The sequence below is a fragment of the Scyliorhinus torazame genome, chromosome 2 (genome assembly GCF_047496885.1).
Source record: "Scyliorhinus torazame isolate Kashiwa2021f chromosome 2, sScyTor2.1, whole genome shotgun sequence".
Classification (NCBI taxonomy): Eukaryota; Metazoa; Chordata; class Chondrichthyes; order Carcharhiniformes; family Scyliorhinidae; genus Scyliorhinus; species Scyliorhinus torazame.
In genome coordinates this window covers 160,514,088-160,534,076 of record NC_092708.1, presented here as the reverse complement: position 1 = coordinate 160,534,076, position 19,989 = coordinate 160,514,088, and the positions used below count along the sequence as shown (strand labels likewise).

Genomic DNA, 19,989 nt, shown 5'->3' with positions numbered 1-19,989 from the left:
GTTATTCATTGTTCAATACTCACAAATTTATTATTTTTCCCATAGGCTAGCCTCAGAAAAGACTAATACATGTCAGAGAGAAGTGACATTATCCTATTGTGCTGAACTCTATAGTGCAAGCCTCATGCTTCAGCAAGTGGAACTGATTCATTTGTTGCTCAGTGATTAAAATGGAAAAGAGATATGGGTTCTGGTGATCTAATAAAGCTTGAATTTTCTTTTAAAAGATGATAAATATTTAATCTCACTTAAGACAACGTGGAAGAAGGAATAAATTGAAGTATATTCAAATGCATGTTTCATGCAATCCCTCCTCAGCTTGTCATCATAGAAAGCATTACCCAGAAGTTATTTTACTACTTCACTTCTCCCAAAAGAATTAAATTTTAAAAGTGAGGAGTTATTTCTGTGCCAAGTTCATCAATTTAGATTTGCATGTTTGTATTTAGTTTAACAGAAGGTTCAAGTGAACCAAAAGTATATGTTTAATTCTAAAGCAATAGCAGTACACAGAAGTGGGTTTAACAATGAATTTATTGTACCAAAGCTCAAAAAATGGTATTTACAGGCTGAAACAAATAAGACAGGTACTTCACGGAATCGTCAGTTTCTTAAAACTGAGAGCAACATTCAAAATTTATGCTGTGTATTTTCCAAGAATATCTCCATCTCTAAACAAGTAGTAATCCTGAGGGAGAGAAAAAAAAAAGATAATTAGGGGAAAACAGAAAAAACTCAACCATACTGAAAGCTACGAGATAACAGTACCAACCTTATCTTCCAAGACAACTTTAGTCCCTCCATATTCTGGGAGTAGAATTGTTTCACCAACTTGCACATTAACTGGGTGGACGTCACCATTCTGAAACAAAATTGCAAATGAACCAAATATTAAAATATTCTTTAATGCCTGGATTCAGTGTTGTTACACCAGTCAACAACAATTTACAGATTTTGTAACACCAGTCCTCCACTATTAAAAAAAAAACTTAATTTGCCATTTTACAGAAGTTTCCACTTGCTGAAAAAATTATAGATAAATCAAAATAAATTGAATTAAAGGGAAAAGTGGTTTCCTATAAAAACTGTTCCCATGTGAGAATCAAAGGCTTACAGAAAATCATCTTGCTACTGTAACACGATTAGAGAGTTCGGGCCGGAAAGTGGAGCTGAGTCCACAAAAGATCAGCCATGATCTCACTAAATGGTGGAGCAGGCTCGAGGTGGCCAGATGGCCTGCTCCTAGTTCTTATGTTCTTATATCGTAGAACTCCCAACAAGGTTCTCAATCTTTACCAAAACCTTGAATTTGTAAGTGTAGGCCCACCCAATCTGACTTGGCTTCTTAAATTTACAGTATTTCATTTTAAAAATAACAGTTCACTTTGTAACACATCGTTTAGGGGAATATGACCACTTTTTAAAAAAGGAAACTGACCTTTACTCGGCTGCCAGGTCCAACCGCTACAACTGTTGCTTGAAGTATTTTCCCCTGGGATTTTTCTGGAAGCATGATGCCGCCTTTTGTTACCTTTTCTGCGGCAACCCTTTCCACCAAAACACGATCGAAGAGGGGTAGAAATCGTTTGAACGCCTGACCTGCCTGTTAAAAAAACACATTCAGTAACTTATTAATCGACAGGTTACAAACCACACATTGCATGTTCCTCAATATTTTTTTTTTGCATTTCTGAGGTTTACAAATAATGGTCAATATGAATGAATATTGAGGGGGGATAAAAGAAAATTTGGACTTATAAAGAACGAGGTAAAATTAACTTACAGGTAGTATTGCACATTTGGTTTTTAAATGTGGTAACCAAATCTACACGAAATGGGAGTTACTATATTTTAAGATAATAAAGCGTGATCGACGTGTTCAAAGTATATTTTAGATGATTGAAACATACCTAAAAAGTTGCATCATGAAACTGTTTTACATAAAATAAACGTCGAGGACATTCTCTCTTCGGTCGTAAAAGGGCCCTTTCCGCCCAAAATCTAAAGGGCTAATTTGACCTTGCAAACCGCTCCCTCCCCCCAAACGAGGTCGTACTTAAAATGCACGCAAAAGGCGACATTTGCTGTTCGTTTCCATTCCGCGATCAGTGCGTGTTACAGAGTAACAGATTTTTGTGTCAAGTTCTTCAATCTTTTGTTACAAACGGATTGCTGATACCGTCGCAGGTGGAGGATCAGGAGCGCATTGCTCATTCATTACGATTGTAACCAGTGGTGGCGGGGATCGAATCGCTTCCTTTTTCGGGGTGGGAATAGTTCGAGCTTTAGCTGGATGTATTTCTTGCGGGGAGAGAAATATTTCGAGAGTTGTAGTTGGATTTTTTGGGGGGACCTCGGTACAAATACACAAGTCAATAAATTATTCTGTACCGGCACAGATGCTTACGCTCACTTAAAATTACACCGCTAATCGTGTCAAAGAATCGCACCCCCCCCCCCCCCCCATTTTACTTGCCAAGGACACAACAAACCGGTTAAATTCTCCCTGTTCGGCACGTAAAATCTAAAATGCAGCCGGGGAGCTTACCATGCCTGCTAGCGCCTGTAGAAAGTGCTGGAAATGAGGCGAGCTTCCTGCAGCCGGGAGACGGGGGCCTCTCCACGTGAGCAAATACCTTCGAACCCGGCGGCGTGACCTCGAACGTCAGGAGAATGTTACATTCGGGGAAAGGCTCAGGCCTGCACTTTGCAAACTCTAAAACACAGCCCGTCGTCAGCTTCGGCTACGATCTATCGAGGGCTCGTGGCTTTTTAAATGCAATTTTTGGGAGTGAATGCAAAATATAAAATTATTGCACAAGCGCAGCGCGCACTTTGACCCCCGCCGACGTCGAGCGTCTGGAAGTTTCTGGAACTGGCGCCCCTGAAGCTGCATACGAGCCCGTGCCCGGCTCCTGTGTGGCGAGCGACAGGCTGGTCAGCATCGCCGCCGCCGCGCCTTGGGCAAGCGGCTGAGTGCAGAGAGCGAGGCGGACAATTGGTGGCCAGGGGGCCGGCAGCAGCTGCGCCGCAGAGAGCTGGGTGTAGTGTATACAGAGTGAGGGGCGCCCAGCCGGCCGAGCGCCTTCCCCGCCCCACCCCCGCCCCACGTGCTCCCGGAGAGAGATACAGGGCGAGACCCAGTCCCGGGAATCGTGCAGTTTGCGCGTAGCTGCAGGACTGGTTTGAAGGCAGGGCTAGCACCGTCTCACTAGACACCTTTTCTTTCCTTTTTTCCCCCCCCAAACAAATTAGTAAGTAGGTATGTCGGGGGAAATAATTGATACATTTTGCAAACGGCATCCGTCTTTTTTTTTAATGCTGCTAAAACGAGTCAATGAATGAAGTGCAGGAACGCCTGGTTGGATGTCTCATTTCAGGCTGACCGACAACTGCGCGTCTTATTGACGGATCGGGAGGTTTTCTTGTCGAGTTTGGGTTGCATTCTCGCTGTGTTTGGTTCTGCCCAGTATTGTGCCGAATGTGGCGCCGCTTGAGTTTGACCTTGTGACGCGCGTGCCGCTGGCGACATGCGGCCCGTGCTGCTGACTCCCCCCCCCGCCCGCCCGCCCGCCCGCCGCTAAATTTAGTCGCTGCCTGAAAAGTTGATCGGTATTTTTCTTTTGTTGCAGAGAATGCTCCGCTTGCCCACCGTTCTGCGCCAGGTAAGGCCTGTGTCCCGGCTACTTGCGCCACATCTCACCCGAGCCTACGCCAAGGATGTGAAATTCGGGTCCGAAGCCCGGGCTCTGATGCTGAAAGGAGTGGATCTTCTCGCCGATGCTGTAGCAGTTACCATGGGGCCAAAGGTCAGGCTTCTGCGATGTCCTTTACGGGCTGGGGCTAAATAGATTGTTCCAGAAATATTCTGATTTCATTTATGCTTATCAGTCTAGATTGCGTACTGCTACACTTCACTGCATAATACCAACATTAATACATTTTAATAAAAACTATTGCTGGAGCAGAACTGTTTTTGGACATCTGCTTTTCGTGGATAATTGGTAGAATGCCCATAGTTAACTGAGAATCTTCAGAAATGTTTATTGTGCTGCAGTTTTAAGTTGCAACATTGTTATGCTCTTCGATGCACCAGATCAGCATGAGCTCCCTTCCCTTTCAAAGCCAAGGCAAGTGGGTCGTGGTTTATACTGACCAGAGGGTTTTAATCACATGGGCAGGCTACAACTGGGCCTTGATGCAGTGAGACTGGGCGGGGGCGGGGGCGGGGGGGCGCCGACATTTGGATTTGCGTGGAAGTTCACGTTTTCAGATTGTCTAGTCAAAACCAATCCACGGGGAAGTGCACATGCCAATCCAACACATTGTTAATAAAGATACTAAAATGAGTGACAATAGATATGCTTGTCTCAGTTTTTGAGAAAAAGGTCTCCCATCTACCACTGGTTTTGCAGCAAATTTTCACCTTGGTTAAAATCCAATAATTTGTAAATACCCCAATGGCTGGCAGATTCTTCAAGATATTTGGTTGAAAGCTTTAACAGAAGCAAGGAAAGGTTTCTCTTGAGATGTTATGGGTAGCACAGTTGCTTCACAGCTCCAGGGTCCCAGGTTCGATTCCCGGCTTGGGTCACTGTGCCCAAGGACACAACAAACCCATGCACATCCTCTCCGTGTGTGCGTGGGTTTCCTCCGCGTGCTCTGGTTTCCTCCCACAGTCCAAAGATGTGCAGGTTAGGTGGATTTGGCCATGCTAAATTGCCCTTTGTGTCCAAAAAGGTAGGGTGGGGTTACGGGGATAGGGTGGAGGTGTAGGCTTAAGTAAGGTGCTCTTTCCAAGGGCAGGTGCAGACTCGGTGGGCCGAATGGCCTCCTGCACTGTGAATTCTATGATACACAGTCTTAAATAAAGCCACTATTTACCGCCCCCCCGCCTTAAAAGAATGAAATCTAGTGTATTGATATTTTTCAATTTACATGACGGTGGTCCAAACATATTTGATTATGCTAAGTTAGCCTCTTGCATTGGAAAAGCCACTAATGCCCACGAGGGCTCAATCTTGCTGGTTCTCTCTTTTGGATAGGAATCAGAACTGCACTCTAAAATACCAATTCCTCAGCTTCTGAAGGACAACAGAATATACTGCTGATTTCATGGACCATTTCTTTATAAATCTCCTTCCAGCTCTTTGGCAGGAACATAGCTCTTACTTGCTGCTCTATTGTTAATTATAATACAACGTGCGATAAACATCTTCCAAACTAATTACTGAGTTAGGGATTTCTACTCCTCGAGCTTTTTTATAATCTTTATTATTGTCACAAGTAGGCTTACATTAACACTGCAATGAAGTTACTGAAAATCCCATGGTCGCCACACTCCAGCGCCAGTTTGGGTACATGGATGGAGAATTCAGAATGTACAATTCACCTAACAGCACGTCTTTGGAGACTTATAGAATTTACAGTGCTGAAGGAGGCCATTCGGCCTATCGAGTCTGCACTGGCTCTTGGAAAGAGCACCCTACCCAAAGTCCACACCTCCACCCTATCCCCATAACCCAATAACCCCACCCAACACTAAGGGCAATTTTGGACACTATAAGGGCAATTTATCATGGCCAATCCACCTAAGCCACGCATCTTTGGACTGTGGGAGGAAACCGGAGCACCCGGAGGAAACCCGCGCACCCACGGGGAGGATGTGCAGACTCCGCACAGACAGTGGCCCAAGCCGGGAATCGAACCTGGGACCCTGGAGCTGTGAAGCAGTTGTACTATCCACAATGCTACCGTGCTGCCCTTTTTTGGCTTGTGGGCGGAACCTGGAGGAAACCCATGCAGACACTGGGAGAACGTGCAGACTCCGCACAGACAATGACCCAAGCCAGGAATTGAACCTGGGACCCTGGCACTGTGAAGCAACAGTGCTAACCGCTGTGGCTACCACACTGCTTGCCCATGAGGATGGGTTCTGTTAAGCCCATTAGTTTGTATACAATCCTGTGGTAAAAAATCTCTTCAAATTCTAAATTCCCATGGATTTATAGAAGAACACAAAGAGTCAGTCATTGGTACTAGCAGGTAGTAATTCTTCTAAACATGTTTGATAGCAGAACTTAAGATAGTGGAGAAAATTATTTACGATCATGTTTATGTAATTGTGAGCTTTTAGAATGAAAGCAATCTGAATACAATGCATCACTATCACCTTTGGAAAAACTCACTTGCATCAAGGACGCATGAAAGCACTTTTTGCTGTTGGCGCCCCTCATTCATATCTGTCTTTACAAGAGAGTTGAGTGACTGGGAGGAATCTTTTATTTTTCACTCTAGCTATAAAAGCAAGAGTTAAAATAAAATGTGGAATACCCAAGTCATTTTTTCCAATTAAGGGGCAATTTAGCATGGCCAATCCATCTAGCCTGCACATCTTTGGGTTGTGGGGGTGAAACCCACACAAACACAGGGAGAATGTGCAAACTCCATATGGACAGTGACCCAGAGCCGGGATCGAACCTGGGACCTCGGTGCCATGAGGCAGCAGTGCTAACCACTGCACCGCTGTGCTGCCCCCAAGGCAAGAAAATTATTAACCATCTTTTGTGCAGCTGAGTTTGCACGTGCCAATTGCACAGACCTGATCCCAAGCTTTGTCAGCAATATCCTCCTTGTGGATATCTTTGAGCTTATGGCAGCTTCTAAAACAAAAATCCAAGTCATACCTTTCAGTGCCCCAAACCTAATCAATAGCCAAAAATGATATTTATTCTGACCTTGATTTTGTTTATTCTTTCATGAGATGTGGGCGTTGCTAGCCAGGTAAGTACTGGTCGCCCATCCATAATTGCCTTTGAAAGGTGTTGCTCAGCTGCTGCCTTGAACTGCTGCAGTCCATGTGGTAAGTCCACTGTGCTATTAGGGAAGAGTCCTAGGATTGTGACCCAGCAACAGTGAAGGGACAGCAAAATAGTCCAAGTCAGATTCTGTGTGGCTTGGATGGGAACTTCCAGGTGGTGGTGTTCCCATGTACATATGTCTTTTATCCTTCTAGGTAGCAGAGGCTGCGGGTTTGGAAGCTGCTGTCAAATGAGGTTTCATGAGTTGCTGCAGTGCCCCTTGTATGTGGTACAAACTGCTGCCAAGGTGCAGCCAATCAAATGCTTTGCTTTGTACTGGTTGGTATCGAGCCTCTTGTGTTGTTGGAACTGCACTCCTCAAATGGAAAGTATTCCATCACATTGTTCACTTGCACCTTGTACATGGTGGACAGGTGGGAGTTGCGAGGCGAGTTACTTGCTGCAGAAATTTCAGCCTCTGACCTGTTCAACAGGATCTCCCTTGAGAATATTCCATGATGACATTATTCATCTTCGAACCAGATACAGCCATGTGCCTGCTCAGGAACATGTATAAAGTACAGCCTGCTGACCCTGAGGAAGTTGCCGTGTTATGAATTTAACTCTGCCGTAAGAAACATCCATGGTTTCAGTTGCTCTCTCTGCACACCTGTTTCTTTTTCATGGAACATGAGAAGTCAATTTCCAATTGAGTGTGCAGTTGTGGGATAGGAACTGTAACCAAAAATTCCATTATGATTTGGACCGAGTTTCTAAATTTCTCCCAAGGCAGACTAGGTGAGGCAAAGTTTAGTTTCAAACGTAAGCTGCTTTATAACAGCTTCTGGACTTCATTCGCTTGACCCACCTGTCTCCATACTTGGACAACAGCTAGTTGTTGCATGTGATTCTACCCTACCCAAGTCCTCATTATTCCACTACTGGAACTCTGATTTTTAACACTTCACTACTCCTATTACCACGATCTACATTACTCTACCTCATCTCTCTTTCAAAATTGTCATTTTGTACTGTCCTCCCTGATACAATAAAATTTTATCCACTGAGATATCTTCACTGCTTTCTTCCCTTTCAACCGTGGACAGCGCGCATTCAAAATCTTTACCATCTAACCGTTGGTCTCCATTTCTCCAGCTACTGATTTACTCAACTCCAACCTCACTTCTGCAATTTACTCAACTCGCCATAGCTGTTCCCCTGGTAAGGCCCTCTACTCACTTGGAAGGATATGGTGGACAATTGGTTTAGCCATCCACTACCAGATCTGGTTAGACTTGACCCTCCTTTTGTCTGCTAAAATTGCTCACTTTTCAGGAAACATCCTGGAATACAAAGATAAACCCAAGCACCTTTTCTCTCCTGCGACCACCCCCCCCCCCCTTCTGTTGCCCTGAATTCTGTCTAGTTACGCTCGTATCACTCTCTAATGTCTCTGAGCTCATTTTGTCCATGCGGCTCACATCCTGTTCTTTGAATCCTACTCCTGTTAAATTTTGATCAACAACCTCCCTCCCCTTACCCTCCTGTCAGCTGATATTGTAAACTGTTGTCTCTTCAGCTGTGGGTCTCCCACCTTTGAATCTGCTATTATGACGCCTCTACTCAAAAAAAAAAACCTAACCGTTGACACTTCATCTTTGCAACCTCCTATCTCCAACCTCCCTTTTCTTTCCAAAGCCCTTGAACATGTGTTGTCATTTACCAAATCCATTCCCATCATTCTCAGAATTTGGGTTTCCACCCCCTTCCAAAGCGTTGAAATGGTTCTTACGAAAGTTGCAAATGGCATCCTATGTGACTATGACAAAGATAAACTTGCCCTCTTTGTCCTTCTCTACCTGTTGACAGCCTTTGATAGGTTGATTATACCATCCTCCACTCATCCAGCTGAGTGGGACTGCTGTCGTGTGGTTTTATTCATATCTAATCATAGCCAGAGAATCACTTTCAATGGTTTCTCTTCCTGCTCCTGCACTGCTATCTTTGATGTCCTTGCAAGGATCTATCCTTAGCACCCTCCCATTGCTCATCTACATGCTACCCCTGGTGATAAAATCCGAAGACACTGTGTTAGTTTTCACATGCATACCGACGGTACCCAGACCTATTTCACCACCACCTCTCTTGACTCCCCTATTATTATTGCCAAATGAGCAGACTGCTTACCTGACAACCAGTATTGGATGAACAGAAATTTCCTCCCAATGAAAAATTGGGAAGACTGAAGCCATTGTTTCAATCCCTGCTGCAAACTCTATTTCCTAACTAGAAGCTCTGTCCCACTCTTGGCAACAGTCTGTTCGCAACCCAAGTGTCACATTTGATCCTGAATTGAGTTTCCAACCTCCTATTTGTGCTATCACCAAGACAGACTGTTTCCACGTCTGTAACATTGCCTAACTTCACCCTTGTCTCTGCTTATCTGCTGCTGAAATTCTCATCCATGCCTCCAGATCTCATTATTCAAATACACTCCTGGTTGATCTCCCATATCTCGCCCTCCATAAACTTGAGGACATCCAAAACTCTGCCTATGCCCTCACCAACAAGTCTTGTACCCTGTGCTCACTGATCTACATTAGCTCCCGATCAAGCTACAGTGTGAGTTTAAAATTCTCATTCTTGTTTTCAAATTCCTCCGTGGTGTTGCCCCTTCCTATCTGTAATTTCCTCCAACCCCACAATCCTATCTGTGTTCCCTGAATTCTGGCCTCTTGTGCATTTCCAATTGTAATTTCTCCAACTGTGGTGGCCATGTCTTAGTTGCTCTTGGCCCAAGCACTGAAATTCCAGCCCTAAACCTCTTTCCCCTTAAAACCTATCTCCTTGATCCAGCTTTGATCATCTAATGTAATAATATCTCCTTGTGTGGCTCAGTGTCGTAATTTTATAATGCACTTGTGAATCACCGAGAGACACTTGGTTTTATTGAAGATGCTAATAACTTTTTTCTGCAGAAGATTAATCATGGTTTTGAGAAATGTGTACCTTTTTTTTTAAAGGGAGAAAAAAATATTTTGTACCTTTTTTGTGCATTTGTTTCTGTTGCAAAACACAGGGTTATAATCTTTCTGCACTTGCCCTACTACGCAGAGTAGATCGCTTTCTTCTGCTGTGCTTTGTTTCATGTCTGTGTTCTGATATTTTGAAGACTTTATAGGTACCTGCACAGAGATCAGAAAATACTTCCAATACCAAGTATGAAGAATGTCTGGAAAAACCAGGCACACCATTGAATCACATTATTTTGGGCCATTTTTCATTTTAATTGCTTTTCCTCTGACCAAAATCTGTATGGGACTGACTTGAGCAGTTAACCCCCCTTTTTTTAAGACATCTTTTCAGTTAAATCACATTTTTAAGTTCAGTTTAAAAAATGACCAAAGTATCCAAATTTTGATGAGGGATTTTAGCACCATGCTCATCTAAAAATGTTCCATTACTTGGAAACTGGTATATGAAGTGACCGGTTTGATCCCTGTGCCATCAATTAAGCCTATTTTTCCAGGGCGAATTTGTCAGATGTTGCTTTCAACCAATCTGTGACCGGGTCATTAAAGAATAGACATTTCTAAGTGACTTCAGTCAAGTCTTGCGCATTAAAGATTTGCCGTTTTTGCAAGGTGCTCAAAGGCTGAAGGAGTCTGGAACCATGAGATTCCACAGCAAGAGTTGGTGTCGCCACGGTATTGAGAAAACAAAATAATGAAAACAGATCATAGTACATGTATAACTAACAGTGGTCCAATATATTTACTGTTTTCATCTAGGGTCGAACAGTTATTATAGAACAGAGTTGGGGAAGTCCTAAAGTGACAAAAGATGGAGTAACAGTAGCTAAAGCAATAGATTTAAAAGATAAATACCAAAACATTGGTGCTAAGCTAGTACAAGATGTTGCCAACAACACAAATGAAGAGGCAGGCGATGGAACCACCACAGCAACAGTTCTTGCAAGATCCATCGCTAAAGAAGGCTTTGAAAAAATCAGTAAAGGAGCTAATCCAGTGGAGATAAGACGAGGTTAGTAGTTTTTGATCTTTTTTCTCACCCCGATTCTTATAATTATGAAATTTAGCAAAATGTGCATTTTCCAACCTGAACACCATATCCTACTAATACACATAAGGATTTGTGATCTCTAATTAAATTGTTGAAATAACCACAGCAGTGTACTCTAAATTGTAGTGAAATGAAGGACCACTTTGGGGTTTTGGTGATCTTAGTTATGATGGCCTGGTGCTGGCAAGGCAGTGTGCTTTGCGAATGGTTCCCAATTTGGATAAATGGGGTGGGCTGGTAACAGGGAGTGTGTCCAGCTGTATAATCATCCACTAAATCCAAAAAATGAAGGTTAACAAAGCTGATTGACCAGCTTTGTGGCAATCCCAGCTAACGGAGGAAAAGCTAAAAGAAAAGGAAGGACGGTGATGTTAGTTGAGATCACAAGATAAATCACTTTTTTAAAAAATATATATTTTATTGAAATTTTTCGATCACAATTTTTTTCCCCTTACACATAGAACATAGAAAATACAGCACAGAACAGGCCCTTCGGCCCACGATGTTGTGCCGAACCTTTGTCCTAGATTAATCATAGATTATCATTGAATCCACAGTGCAGAAGGAGGCCACCCGGCCCCCCGAGCCCGCACCAGCCCCCGGAAAGAGCACCCCACCCAAACTCAACACCTCCACCCAACACCAAGGGCAATTTATCATTGGCCAATTCACCTAACCCGCACATCTTTGGACTGTGGGAGGAAACCGGAGCACCCGGAGGAAACCCACGCAGACACGGGGAGGACGTGCAGACTCCGCACAGACAATGACCCAAGCCGGAATCGAACCTGGGACCATGGATCTGTGAAGCAATTGTGCTATCCACAATGCTACCGTGCTGCCCTTAAGAACAAATAAATCTACACTATATCATTTTCCCGTAATCCATGTACCTATCCAACAGCTGCTTGAAGGTCCCTAATGTTTCCGACTCAACTACTTCCACAGGCAGTGCATTCCATGCCCCCACTACTCTCTGGGTAAAGAACCTACCTCTGATATCCCTCCTATATCTTTCACCTTAAATTTATGTCCCCTTGTAATGGTGTGTTCCACCTGGGGAAAAAGTCTCTGACTGTCTACTCTATCTATTCCCCTGATCATCTTATAAACCTCTATCAAGTCGCCCCTCATCCTTCTCCGCTCTAATGAGAAAAGGCCTAGCACCCTCAACCTTTCCTCGTAAGACCTACTCTCCATTCCAGGCAACATCCTGGTAAATCTTCTTCGCACCTTTTCCAGAGCTTCCACATCCTTCCTAAAATGAGGCGACCAGAACTGTACACAGTACTCCAAATGTGGCCTTACCAAAGTTTTGTACAGCTGCATCATCACCTCACGGCTCTTAAATTCAATCCCTCTGTTAATGAACGCGAGCACACCATAGGCCTTCTTCACAGCTCTATCCACTTGAGTGGCAACTTTCAAAGATGTATGAACATAGACCCCAAGGTCTCTCTGCTCCTCCACAATGCCAAGAACTCTACCGTTAACCCTGTATTCCGCATTCATATTTGTCCTTCCAAAATGGACAACCTCACACTTTTCAGGGTTAAACTCCATCTGCCACTTCTCAGCCCAGCTCTGCATCCTATCTATGTCTCTTTGCAGCCGACAACAGCCCTCCTTACTATCCACAACTCCACCAATCTTCGTATCGTCTGCAAATTTATTGACACACCCTTCAACTCCCTCATCCAAGTCATTAATGAAAATCACAAACAGCAGAGGACCCAGAACTGATCCCTGCGGTACACCACTGGTAACTGGGATCCAGGCTGAATATTTGCCATCCACCACCACTCTCTGACTTCTATCGGTTAGCCAGTTCGTTATCCAACTGGCCAAATTTCCCACTATCCCATGCCTCCTTACTTTGTGCAGAAGCCTACCATGGGGAACTTTATCAAATGCCTTACTAAAATCCATGTACACTACATCCACTGCTTTACCTTCATCCACATGCTTGGTCACCTCCTCAAAGAATTCAATAAGATTTGTAAGGCAAGACCTACCCCTCACAAATCCGTGCTGACTATCCCGAATCAAGCAGTGTCTTTCCAGATGCTCAGAAATCCTATCCTTCAGTACCCTTTCCATTACTTTGCCTACCACCGAAGTAAGACTAACTGGCCTGTAATTCCCAGGGTTATCCCTAGTTCCTTTTTTGAACAGGGGCACGACATTCGCCACTCTCCAATCCCCTGGTACCACCCCTGTTGACAGTGAGGACGAAAAGATAATTGCCAACGGCTCTGCAATTTCATCTCTTGCTTCCCATAGAATCCTTGGATATATCCCGTCAGGCCCGGGGGACTTGTCTATCCTCAAGTTTTTCAAAATGCCCAACACATCTTCCTTCCTAACAAGTATTTCCTCGAGCTTACCAATCTGTTTCACACTGTCCTCTCCAACAATATCGCCCCTCTCATTTGTAAATACAGAAGAAATGTACTCATTCAAGACCTCTCCTATCTCTTCAGACTCAATACACAATCTCCCGCTACTATCCTTGATCGGACCTACCCTCGCTCTAGTCATTCTCATATTTCTCACATATGTGTAAAAGGCCTTGGGGTTTTCCTTGATCCTACCCGCCAAAGATTGTTCATGCCCTCTCTTAGCTCTCCTAATCCCTTTCTTCAGTTCCCTCCTGGCTATCTTGTATCCCTCCAATGCCCTGTCTGAACCTTGTTTCTTCAGCCTTACATAAGTCACCTTTTTTCTCTTAACAAGACATTCAACCTCTCTTGTCAACCATGGTTCCCTCACTCGACCATCTCTTCCCTGCCTGACAGGGACATACATATCAAGGACACGTAGTACCTGTTCCTTGAACAAGTTCCACATTTCACTTGTGTCCTTCCCTGCCAGCCTATGTTCCCAACTTATGCACTTCAATTCTTGTCTGACAACATCGTATTTACCCTTCCCCCAATTGTAAACCTTGCCCTGTTGCACGTACCTATCCCTCTCCATTACTAAAGTGAAAGTCACAGAATTGTGGTCACTATCTCCAAAATGCTCCCCCACTAACAAATCTATCACTTGCCCTGGCTCATTACCCAGTACTAAATCCAATATTGCCCCTCCTCTGGTCGGACAATCTACAAACTGTGTTAGTAAAGCTTCCTGGACACACTGCACAAACACCACCCCATCCAAACTATTTGATCTAAAGAGTTTCCACTCAATATTTGGGAAGTTAAAGTCGCCCATGACTACTACCCTATGACTTCTGCACCTTTCCAAAATCTGTTTCCCAATCTGTTCCTCCACATCTCTGCTACTATTGGGGGGCCTATAGAAAACTCCTAACAAGGTGACTGCTCCTTTCCTATTTCTGACTTCAACCCATACTACCTCAATAGGGTGATACTCCTCGAACTGCCTTTCTGCAGCTGTTATACTATCTCTAATTAATAATGCCATCCCCCCACCTCTTTTACCACCCTCCCTAATCTTATTGAAACATCTATAACCAGGGACCTCCAACAACCATTTCTGCCCCTCTTCTATCCAAGTTTCCGTGATGGCCACCACATCGTAGTCCCAAGTACCGATCCATGCCTTAAGTTCACCCACCTTATTCCTGATGCTTCTTGCGTTGAAGTATACACACTTCAACCCATCTCCGTGCCTGCAAATACTCTCCTTTGTCAGTGTTCCCTTCCCCACTGCCTCATTACATGCTTTGGCGTGTAATTTAACAGTACATGTAACAAGACTTCCGGGTGCGGCTATGCAGAGCTAGGTCGCATATTCGGCAGCTCCTGCTTGGAACGGACTTTTGGGCTCTTTTACAGGGCCCCCACGGCATTTGTTTGACATTTCCCGGTGTGGGAAGAAGGCGGCAATATTCCCCCGACAGTGTCCCCCAGGAAGGGTATGTCTCTTGGTTGCCAGACACACGCAGAAACAGTGAAAGATTTGGCTGCAACTACAGGATAAACAGGGCCTCTTCCAGCATGCAGGCGGGGGAAGGGCAAGCTTAAAGCTGCAAGCTGACCTGAGGGCCTGTATCAAAGGTGAATTCTAGCAGCAGAGGGAACAACTGTGAAAAGACCTCATCAAGGCCACTGAAGGGACTTCCGGTTGCGGTGATGCCTAGCTAGCCGCACGCTTCGGCGGCTCCAGCTCCGACGGACCTTCGGGCTCTTTTAAGAGCCTCAACGGGGAATTTTTCGACGACGCAACCCGGTGTGGGGCGTGTGAGAAGGGAGTCCCCCCCAAACGAAGGAGGAAAAAACCGGCGGCGGCGGCTGCAGCGCGAGGAATCGTCGACCAAAGGGTCAGAAAGAGAGAAGTACAAGATGGCGGCGGAGAAAGCGCAGGCGACATGGGGGCCTGAGCATGAAATTGTGAGACGGTGCGTGGAGCTGCTGAAGAGGGAGGTGCTGACCCCGTTGCTACAGGCAATTGAGGGGCTCAAGGAGACATTAAAGACCCAGGAGACAGAGCTCCGTGTGGTGGAGCAGAAGGTGACAGATATTGAGGACGAGATCCTGGGCCTGGCGGTTAAGACACAGACGCACGAGGCACTTCATAAAAAGTGTACTGAAAGGATCGAAGCCCTAGAAAATGGAGCGCGAAGGAAGAACCTTCGGATACTGGGTCTCCCTGAGGGTGTGGAAGGAGTGGACTGTGGAGCGTACGCAAGTACGATGCTGAGCTCACTGATGGGTGCTGAGGCCCCTACGGGCCCCTTGGAGGTGGAGTGGGCAAATCGGATTCCGGCGAGAAGACCAAAAGCGGGAGAACCACCCAGGGCGATAATCGTGCGATTTTACCGCCTTAAGGATAGAGAAGAGGTCCTGAGATGGGCTAAAAAGGTGCGGAGTAGCAGATGGGAGAATGCAGTGGTACGGGTATACCAGGATTGGAGTGCGGAGGTGGCGAGAAGGAGGGCGAGCTTCAACCGAGCCAAAGAGGTGTTGCATAAAAGGAAGGTGAAGTTCGGGATGCTGCAGCCGGCAAGACTATGGGTCACGTATCAGGAGAGACACCATTATTTCGAGACGGCGGAGGAAGCATGGACCTTCATCAAAGAAGAGAAATTGGATCGGAACTGAGGGACTGATGCTGCAGGAAATGTTATTGTTAATGTTACGGTGGAAGTTAATTGAGAAGTAAACAGGGAAGGGGGGAGACATTGGGGAAATGTGGGCGCCGGTGAGGGGGGAAAGACGGGACATAGTTGGAGAATGGGGAAGGGGAGGGGGAGGGGAAAGGGAGCTGCGCCATAAGAGGCGGGTCAGGTAAAGGGATGTTCCCGCACCAGAAAGAATAAGGCGGGAAGACAGGCGCAAGGCGGATGGGAGTTCCCCACATGGGGGGGGTCGAGGAGTGAGCAGGAGTAGCCGGGGTCAGTTGAAGTCAGCTGACTTACGGAAGTAATATGGGGGGAGCAATCAAGCTAGAAAGAGATCTAGCGGGGAGGGGAGGAGGGAGGGAGAAGGGGGGGGGGGGCAACTGGGTTGCTGCTGCGGAAATCCAAAAGGAAATGGCTAAAGAATGGGTGGGCGGGGATGGTGTGCGACGCTGGGGGAGCGAGCGGGAGCGTGGAGGCGGGATATGGGACTGGCCTAGAGAAGGTAATGGCTAGTCGACACGGGAGGGGGGCAGGTAGCCCCCTAGTGAGGCTGATCACGTGGAACGTGAGAGGCCTGAACGGACCGATAAAAAGGGCCCGAGTGCTCGCGCATTTGAAAGGACTAAGGGTAGACGTGGTTATGCTCCAAGAGACGCACCTAAAGGTGGCGGACCAAGTTAGGCTAAGGAAAGGATGGGTGGGACAGGTGTTCCACTCAGGACTGGACGCAAAGAATAGAGGGGTGGCCATTTTGGTGGGGAAACAGGTCGCATTTGAAGCAAAGAACATCGTAGCAGATAGCGGAGGTAGATATGTAATGGTGAGTGGCAGGCTGGAGGGAATGGAGGTCGTGTTGGTTAACGTGTATGCCCCAAACTGGGACGATGCGGGATTTATGAGACGGATGCTGGGGCGTATACCGGACCTGGAGGTAGGAAACTTGATTTTAGGAGGGGACTTTAATACGGTGCTGGACCCGGGGCTAGATAGATCCAGCTCAAGGACCGGAAGAAGGCCGGCAGCGGCCAAGGTACTTAAGGGGTTTATGGACCAAATGGGGGGAGTGGATCCATGGCGATTTCTTAGACCTAGGGCTAGGGAGTATTCCTTCTTCTCCCATGTCCATAAAGTGTACTCCCGGATAGATTTTTTTGTTTTGGGAAGGTCGTTGATCTCTAGGGTGGAAGAAGCTGAGTACTCAGCCATAGCGGTTTCGGATCATGCCCCACATTGGGTGGACCTGGAATTAGGAGAGGAAAGGGAGCAGAGAACACTCTGGCGATTAGATGTGGGACTGATGGCGGATGAGGGAGTGTGTGCAAGAGTGCGGGGGTGTATTGAGAGATACCTGGAGGTCAATGACGACGGCGAGGTCCCTGTGGGAGTGGTATGGGAAGCACTAAAAGCGGTGGTCAGAGGAGAGCTGATCTCCATTGGGGCCCACAAAAGGAAAACAGAGGCCAAGGAAAGGGAAAGATTACTGGGGGAGATTTTAAGGGTGGATAGGGAATTTGCAGAGACCCCGGAGGAGGAATTGTACAGGGAGAGGAGACGACTCCAGACGGAATTTGACCTTCTGACCACCAGAAAGGCGGAGGTACTGTGGAGGAAGGCACAGGGGAGGAGGTATGAATATGGGGAAAAGGCGAGTCGCCTGTTGGCTCATCAATTGCGAAAGAGGGCAGCAGCGAGGGAAATAGGAGGAATTAGAGACGAAAGGGGAGACACGGTGCGAAGGGCAGGAAAGATAAATGAGGTGTTCAAGACCTTCTATGAGGAACTGTATAGGTCTCAACCCCCAGAGGGAGAGGAGGGGATGCGGCAGTTCCTGGACCAATTGAGGTTCCCGAAAGTGGAGGAGCGGGGGGTGGTAGGCCTGGGGGCACCGATTGGGGTGGACGAGGTTATTAAGGGACTGGGAAGCATGCAAGCAGGGAAGGCCCCAGGACCAGACGGGTTCCCGGTGGAGTATTACAGAAAATATGTGGACTTGTTGGCCCCGTTGATGGTGAGGACGTTCAATGAGGCCAGGAAAGGGGGGACTCTACCCCCGACGATGTCGGAGGCGACGATATCGTTAATTTTGAAGAGGGATAAAGATCCGTTGCAGTGCGGGTCCTATAGACCCATTTCATTGTTGAACGTGGACGCCAAATTGTTGGCAAAGGTACTGGCATCGAGGATAGAGGACTGTGTCCCGGGGGTGGTGCACGAAGACCAGACAGGGTTCGTAAAAGGGAGACAACTGAATGTTAACGTGCGACGACTATTAGGGGTGATAATGATGCCCCCAGTGGAGGGGGAGGCAGAGATAGTGGCGGCAATGGACGCAGAGAAGGCATTTGATAGGGTGGAGTGGGAGTATTTATGGGAAGTGTTAAGGAGGTTTGGGTTTGGGAACGGGTTTATTAGCTGGGTTAGACTTCTTTATGGGGCTCCAACGGCAAGCGTAGTTACAGGTCGACATAGATCGGAGTATTTCCGACTATATAGGGGAACAAGACAGGGATGCCCGCTGTCTCCATTGTTGTTCGCGTTGGCAATTGAACCTCTGGCCATGGCGTTGAGAGACTCCAGGAAATGGAGAGGGGTGATTAGAGGGGGAGAAGAACACCGAGTCTCGTTATATGCGGATGACCTATTGTTATACGTGTCGGACCCAGCGGGGGGAATGATAGAGGTTATGCGAATTTTGAGGGGGTTCGGGGATTTCTCGGGGTATAGGCTAAACATGGGGAAGAGTGAATTATTTGTGATACATCCAGGGGACCAGAGTAGAGAGATAGAAGGCTTGCCTCTAAGGAAAGTGGAAAGAAACTTCCGATACCTGGGGATTCAGATCGCTAGGAGCTGGGGAACCTTGCACAGACTTAATCTGACACGGTTGGTAGAACAAATGGAGGAGGACTTCAAGAGGTGGGACATGCAGCCTCTATCGCTGGCGGGCAGGGTGCAAGCAATTAAGATGATGGTCCTCCCGAGGTTCTTATTTGTATTTCAATGTCTCCCTATACTAATCACTAAGACCTTTTTTAATAAAATAGACAGGAGCATCACGAGCTTCGTGTGGGCAGGGAAAGTTCCGAGAGTAAGGAGGGGGTTCCTTCAGCGTAGTAGGGACAGAGGAGGATTGGCACTACCGAACTTGGGCGATTACTATTGGGCCGCCAATGTGGCAATGATACGTAAATGGATGATGGAGGGTGAGGGAGCGGCGTGGGAAAGACTGGAGAGAAAGTCCTGTAAAGGGACGAGTTTAGAGGCGCTGGTGACGGCGCCGCTACCGATCTCACCTAAAAAGTTTACCACGAACCCGGTGGTGGCGGCAACATTGAATATCTGGGGACAGTGGAGGCGACAGAGAGGGGTGCGGGGAGCCCTGGTGGGGTCCCCAATCAGGAACAACCATAGGTTCGCCCCAGGAAGAATGGATGGAGGATTTCAGAGCTGGTTCCAGTTGGGAATTAGGAGGGTGGGAGATTTATTTATAGATGGGACTTTTGCGAGCTTGGGAGCATTGGAGGAAAAGTATAAGTTGCCCCGGGGAAATTTCTTGAGATATATGCAGGTGAGGGCATTTACTAGACAACAGGTGAGGGAATTTCCATTGCTCCCGACACAGGGGATACAGGACAGGGTGCTTTCAGGGGTGTGGGTCGGAGAGGGCAAGGTGTCAGAGATTTACCGAGAGATGAGGGAAGAGGGGGAGGAGTCGGTGGGCGAACTAAAAGGAAAGTGGGAAGAAGAACTAGGGGAGGAGATAGAGGAGGGTATGTGGGCTGATGCCCTAAGCAGGGTAAATTCCTCTTCCTCATGCGCCAGGCTTAGCCTGATTCAATTTAAGGTGCTACATAGAGCACACATAACGGGAGCAAGATTGAGCAGGTTCTTTGGAGTGGAGGACAAATGTGGGAGGTGTGGCGGGAGCCCGGCAAACCACGCACATATGTTTTGGGCATGCCCGGCACTGGAAGGGTATTGGAAGGGAGTGACGGGAGTGATTTCGCGGGTGGT

At 46.7% G+C, this 19,989-nt stretch overlaps 2 protein-coding genes across 3 annotated transcripts in view; one reads left to right on the top strand and one right to left on the bottom strand.

The window, feature by feature from the left end:
- Positions 1-516: 516 nt before the first annotated feature.
- On the bottom strand, positions 517-2,921 carry hspe1 (heat shock 10 protein 1). The gene is made up of 4 exons (XM_072478910.1): positions 2,549-2,921; positions 1,439-1,603; positions 773-862; positions 517-688 (listed from the first exon to the last, which is right to left on the bottom strand). The coding sequence occupies exons 1-4, from the start codon at positions 2,549-2,551 to the stop codon at positions 638-640; spliced, it is 309 nt and encodes a 102-aa protein (XP_072335011.1). The 5' UTR covers positions 2,552-2,921; the 3' UTR covers positions 517-637.
- Positions 2,922-3,082: 161 nt separating this feature from the next.
- Positions 3,083-19,989, top strand: part of hspd1 (heat shock 60 protein 1) — a 43,217-nt gene continuing 26,310 nt past the window's right edge. The window contains exons 1-3 of one of the 2 annotated variants that reach the window (XM_072478880.1): positions 3,083-3,254; positions 3,633-3,809; positions 10,592-10,844. In XM_072478880.1, the coding sequence (XP_072334981.1) occupies positions 3,636-3,809; positions 10,592-10,844 (427 nt within the window). In that variant the 5' untranslated portion in view covers positions 3,083-3,254; positions 3,633-3,635. Of the gene's footprint in view, positions 3,263-3,632; positions 3,810-10,591; positions 10,845-19,989 lie in introns of both variants that reach the window. The other variant, XM_072478869.1, reaches the window with a different exon arrangement.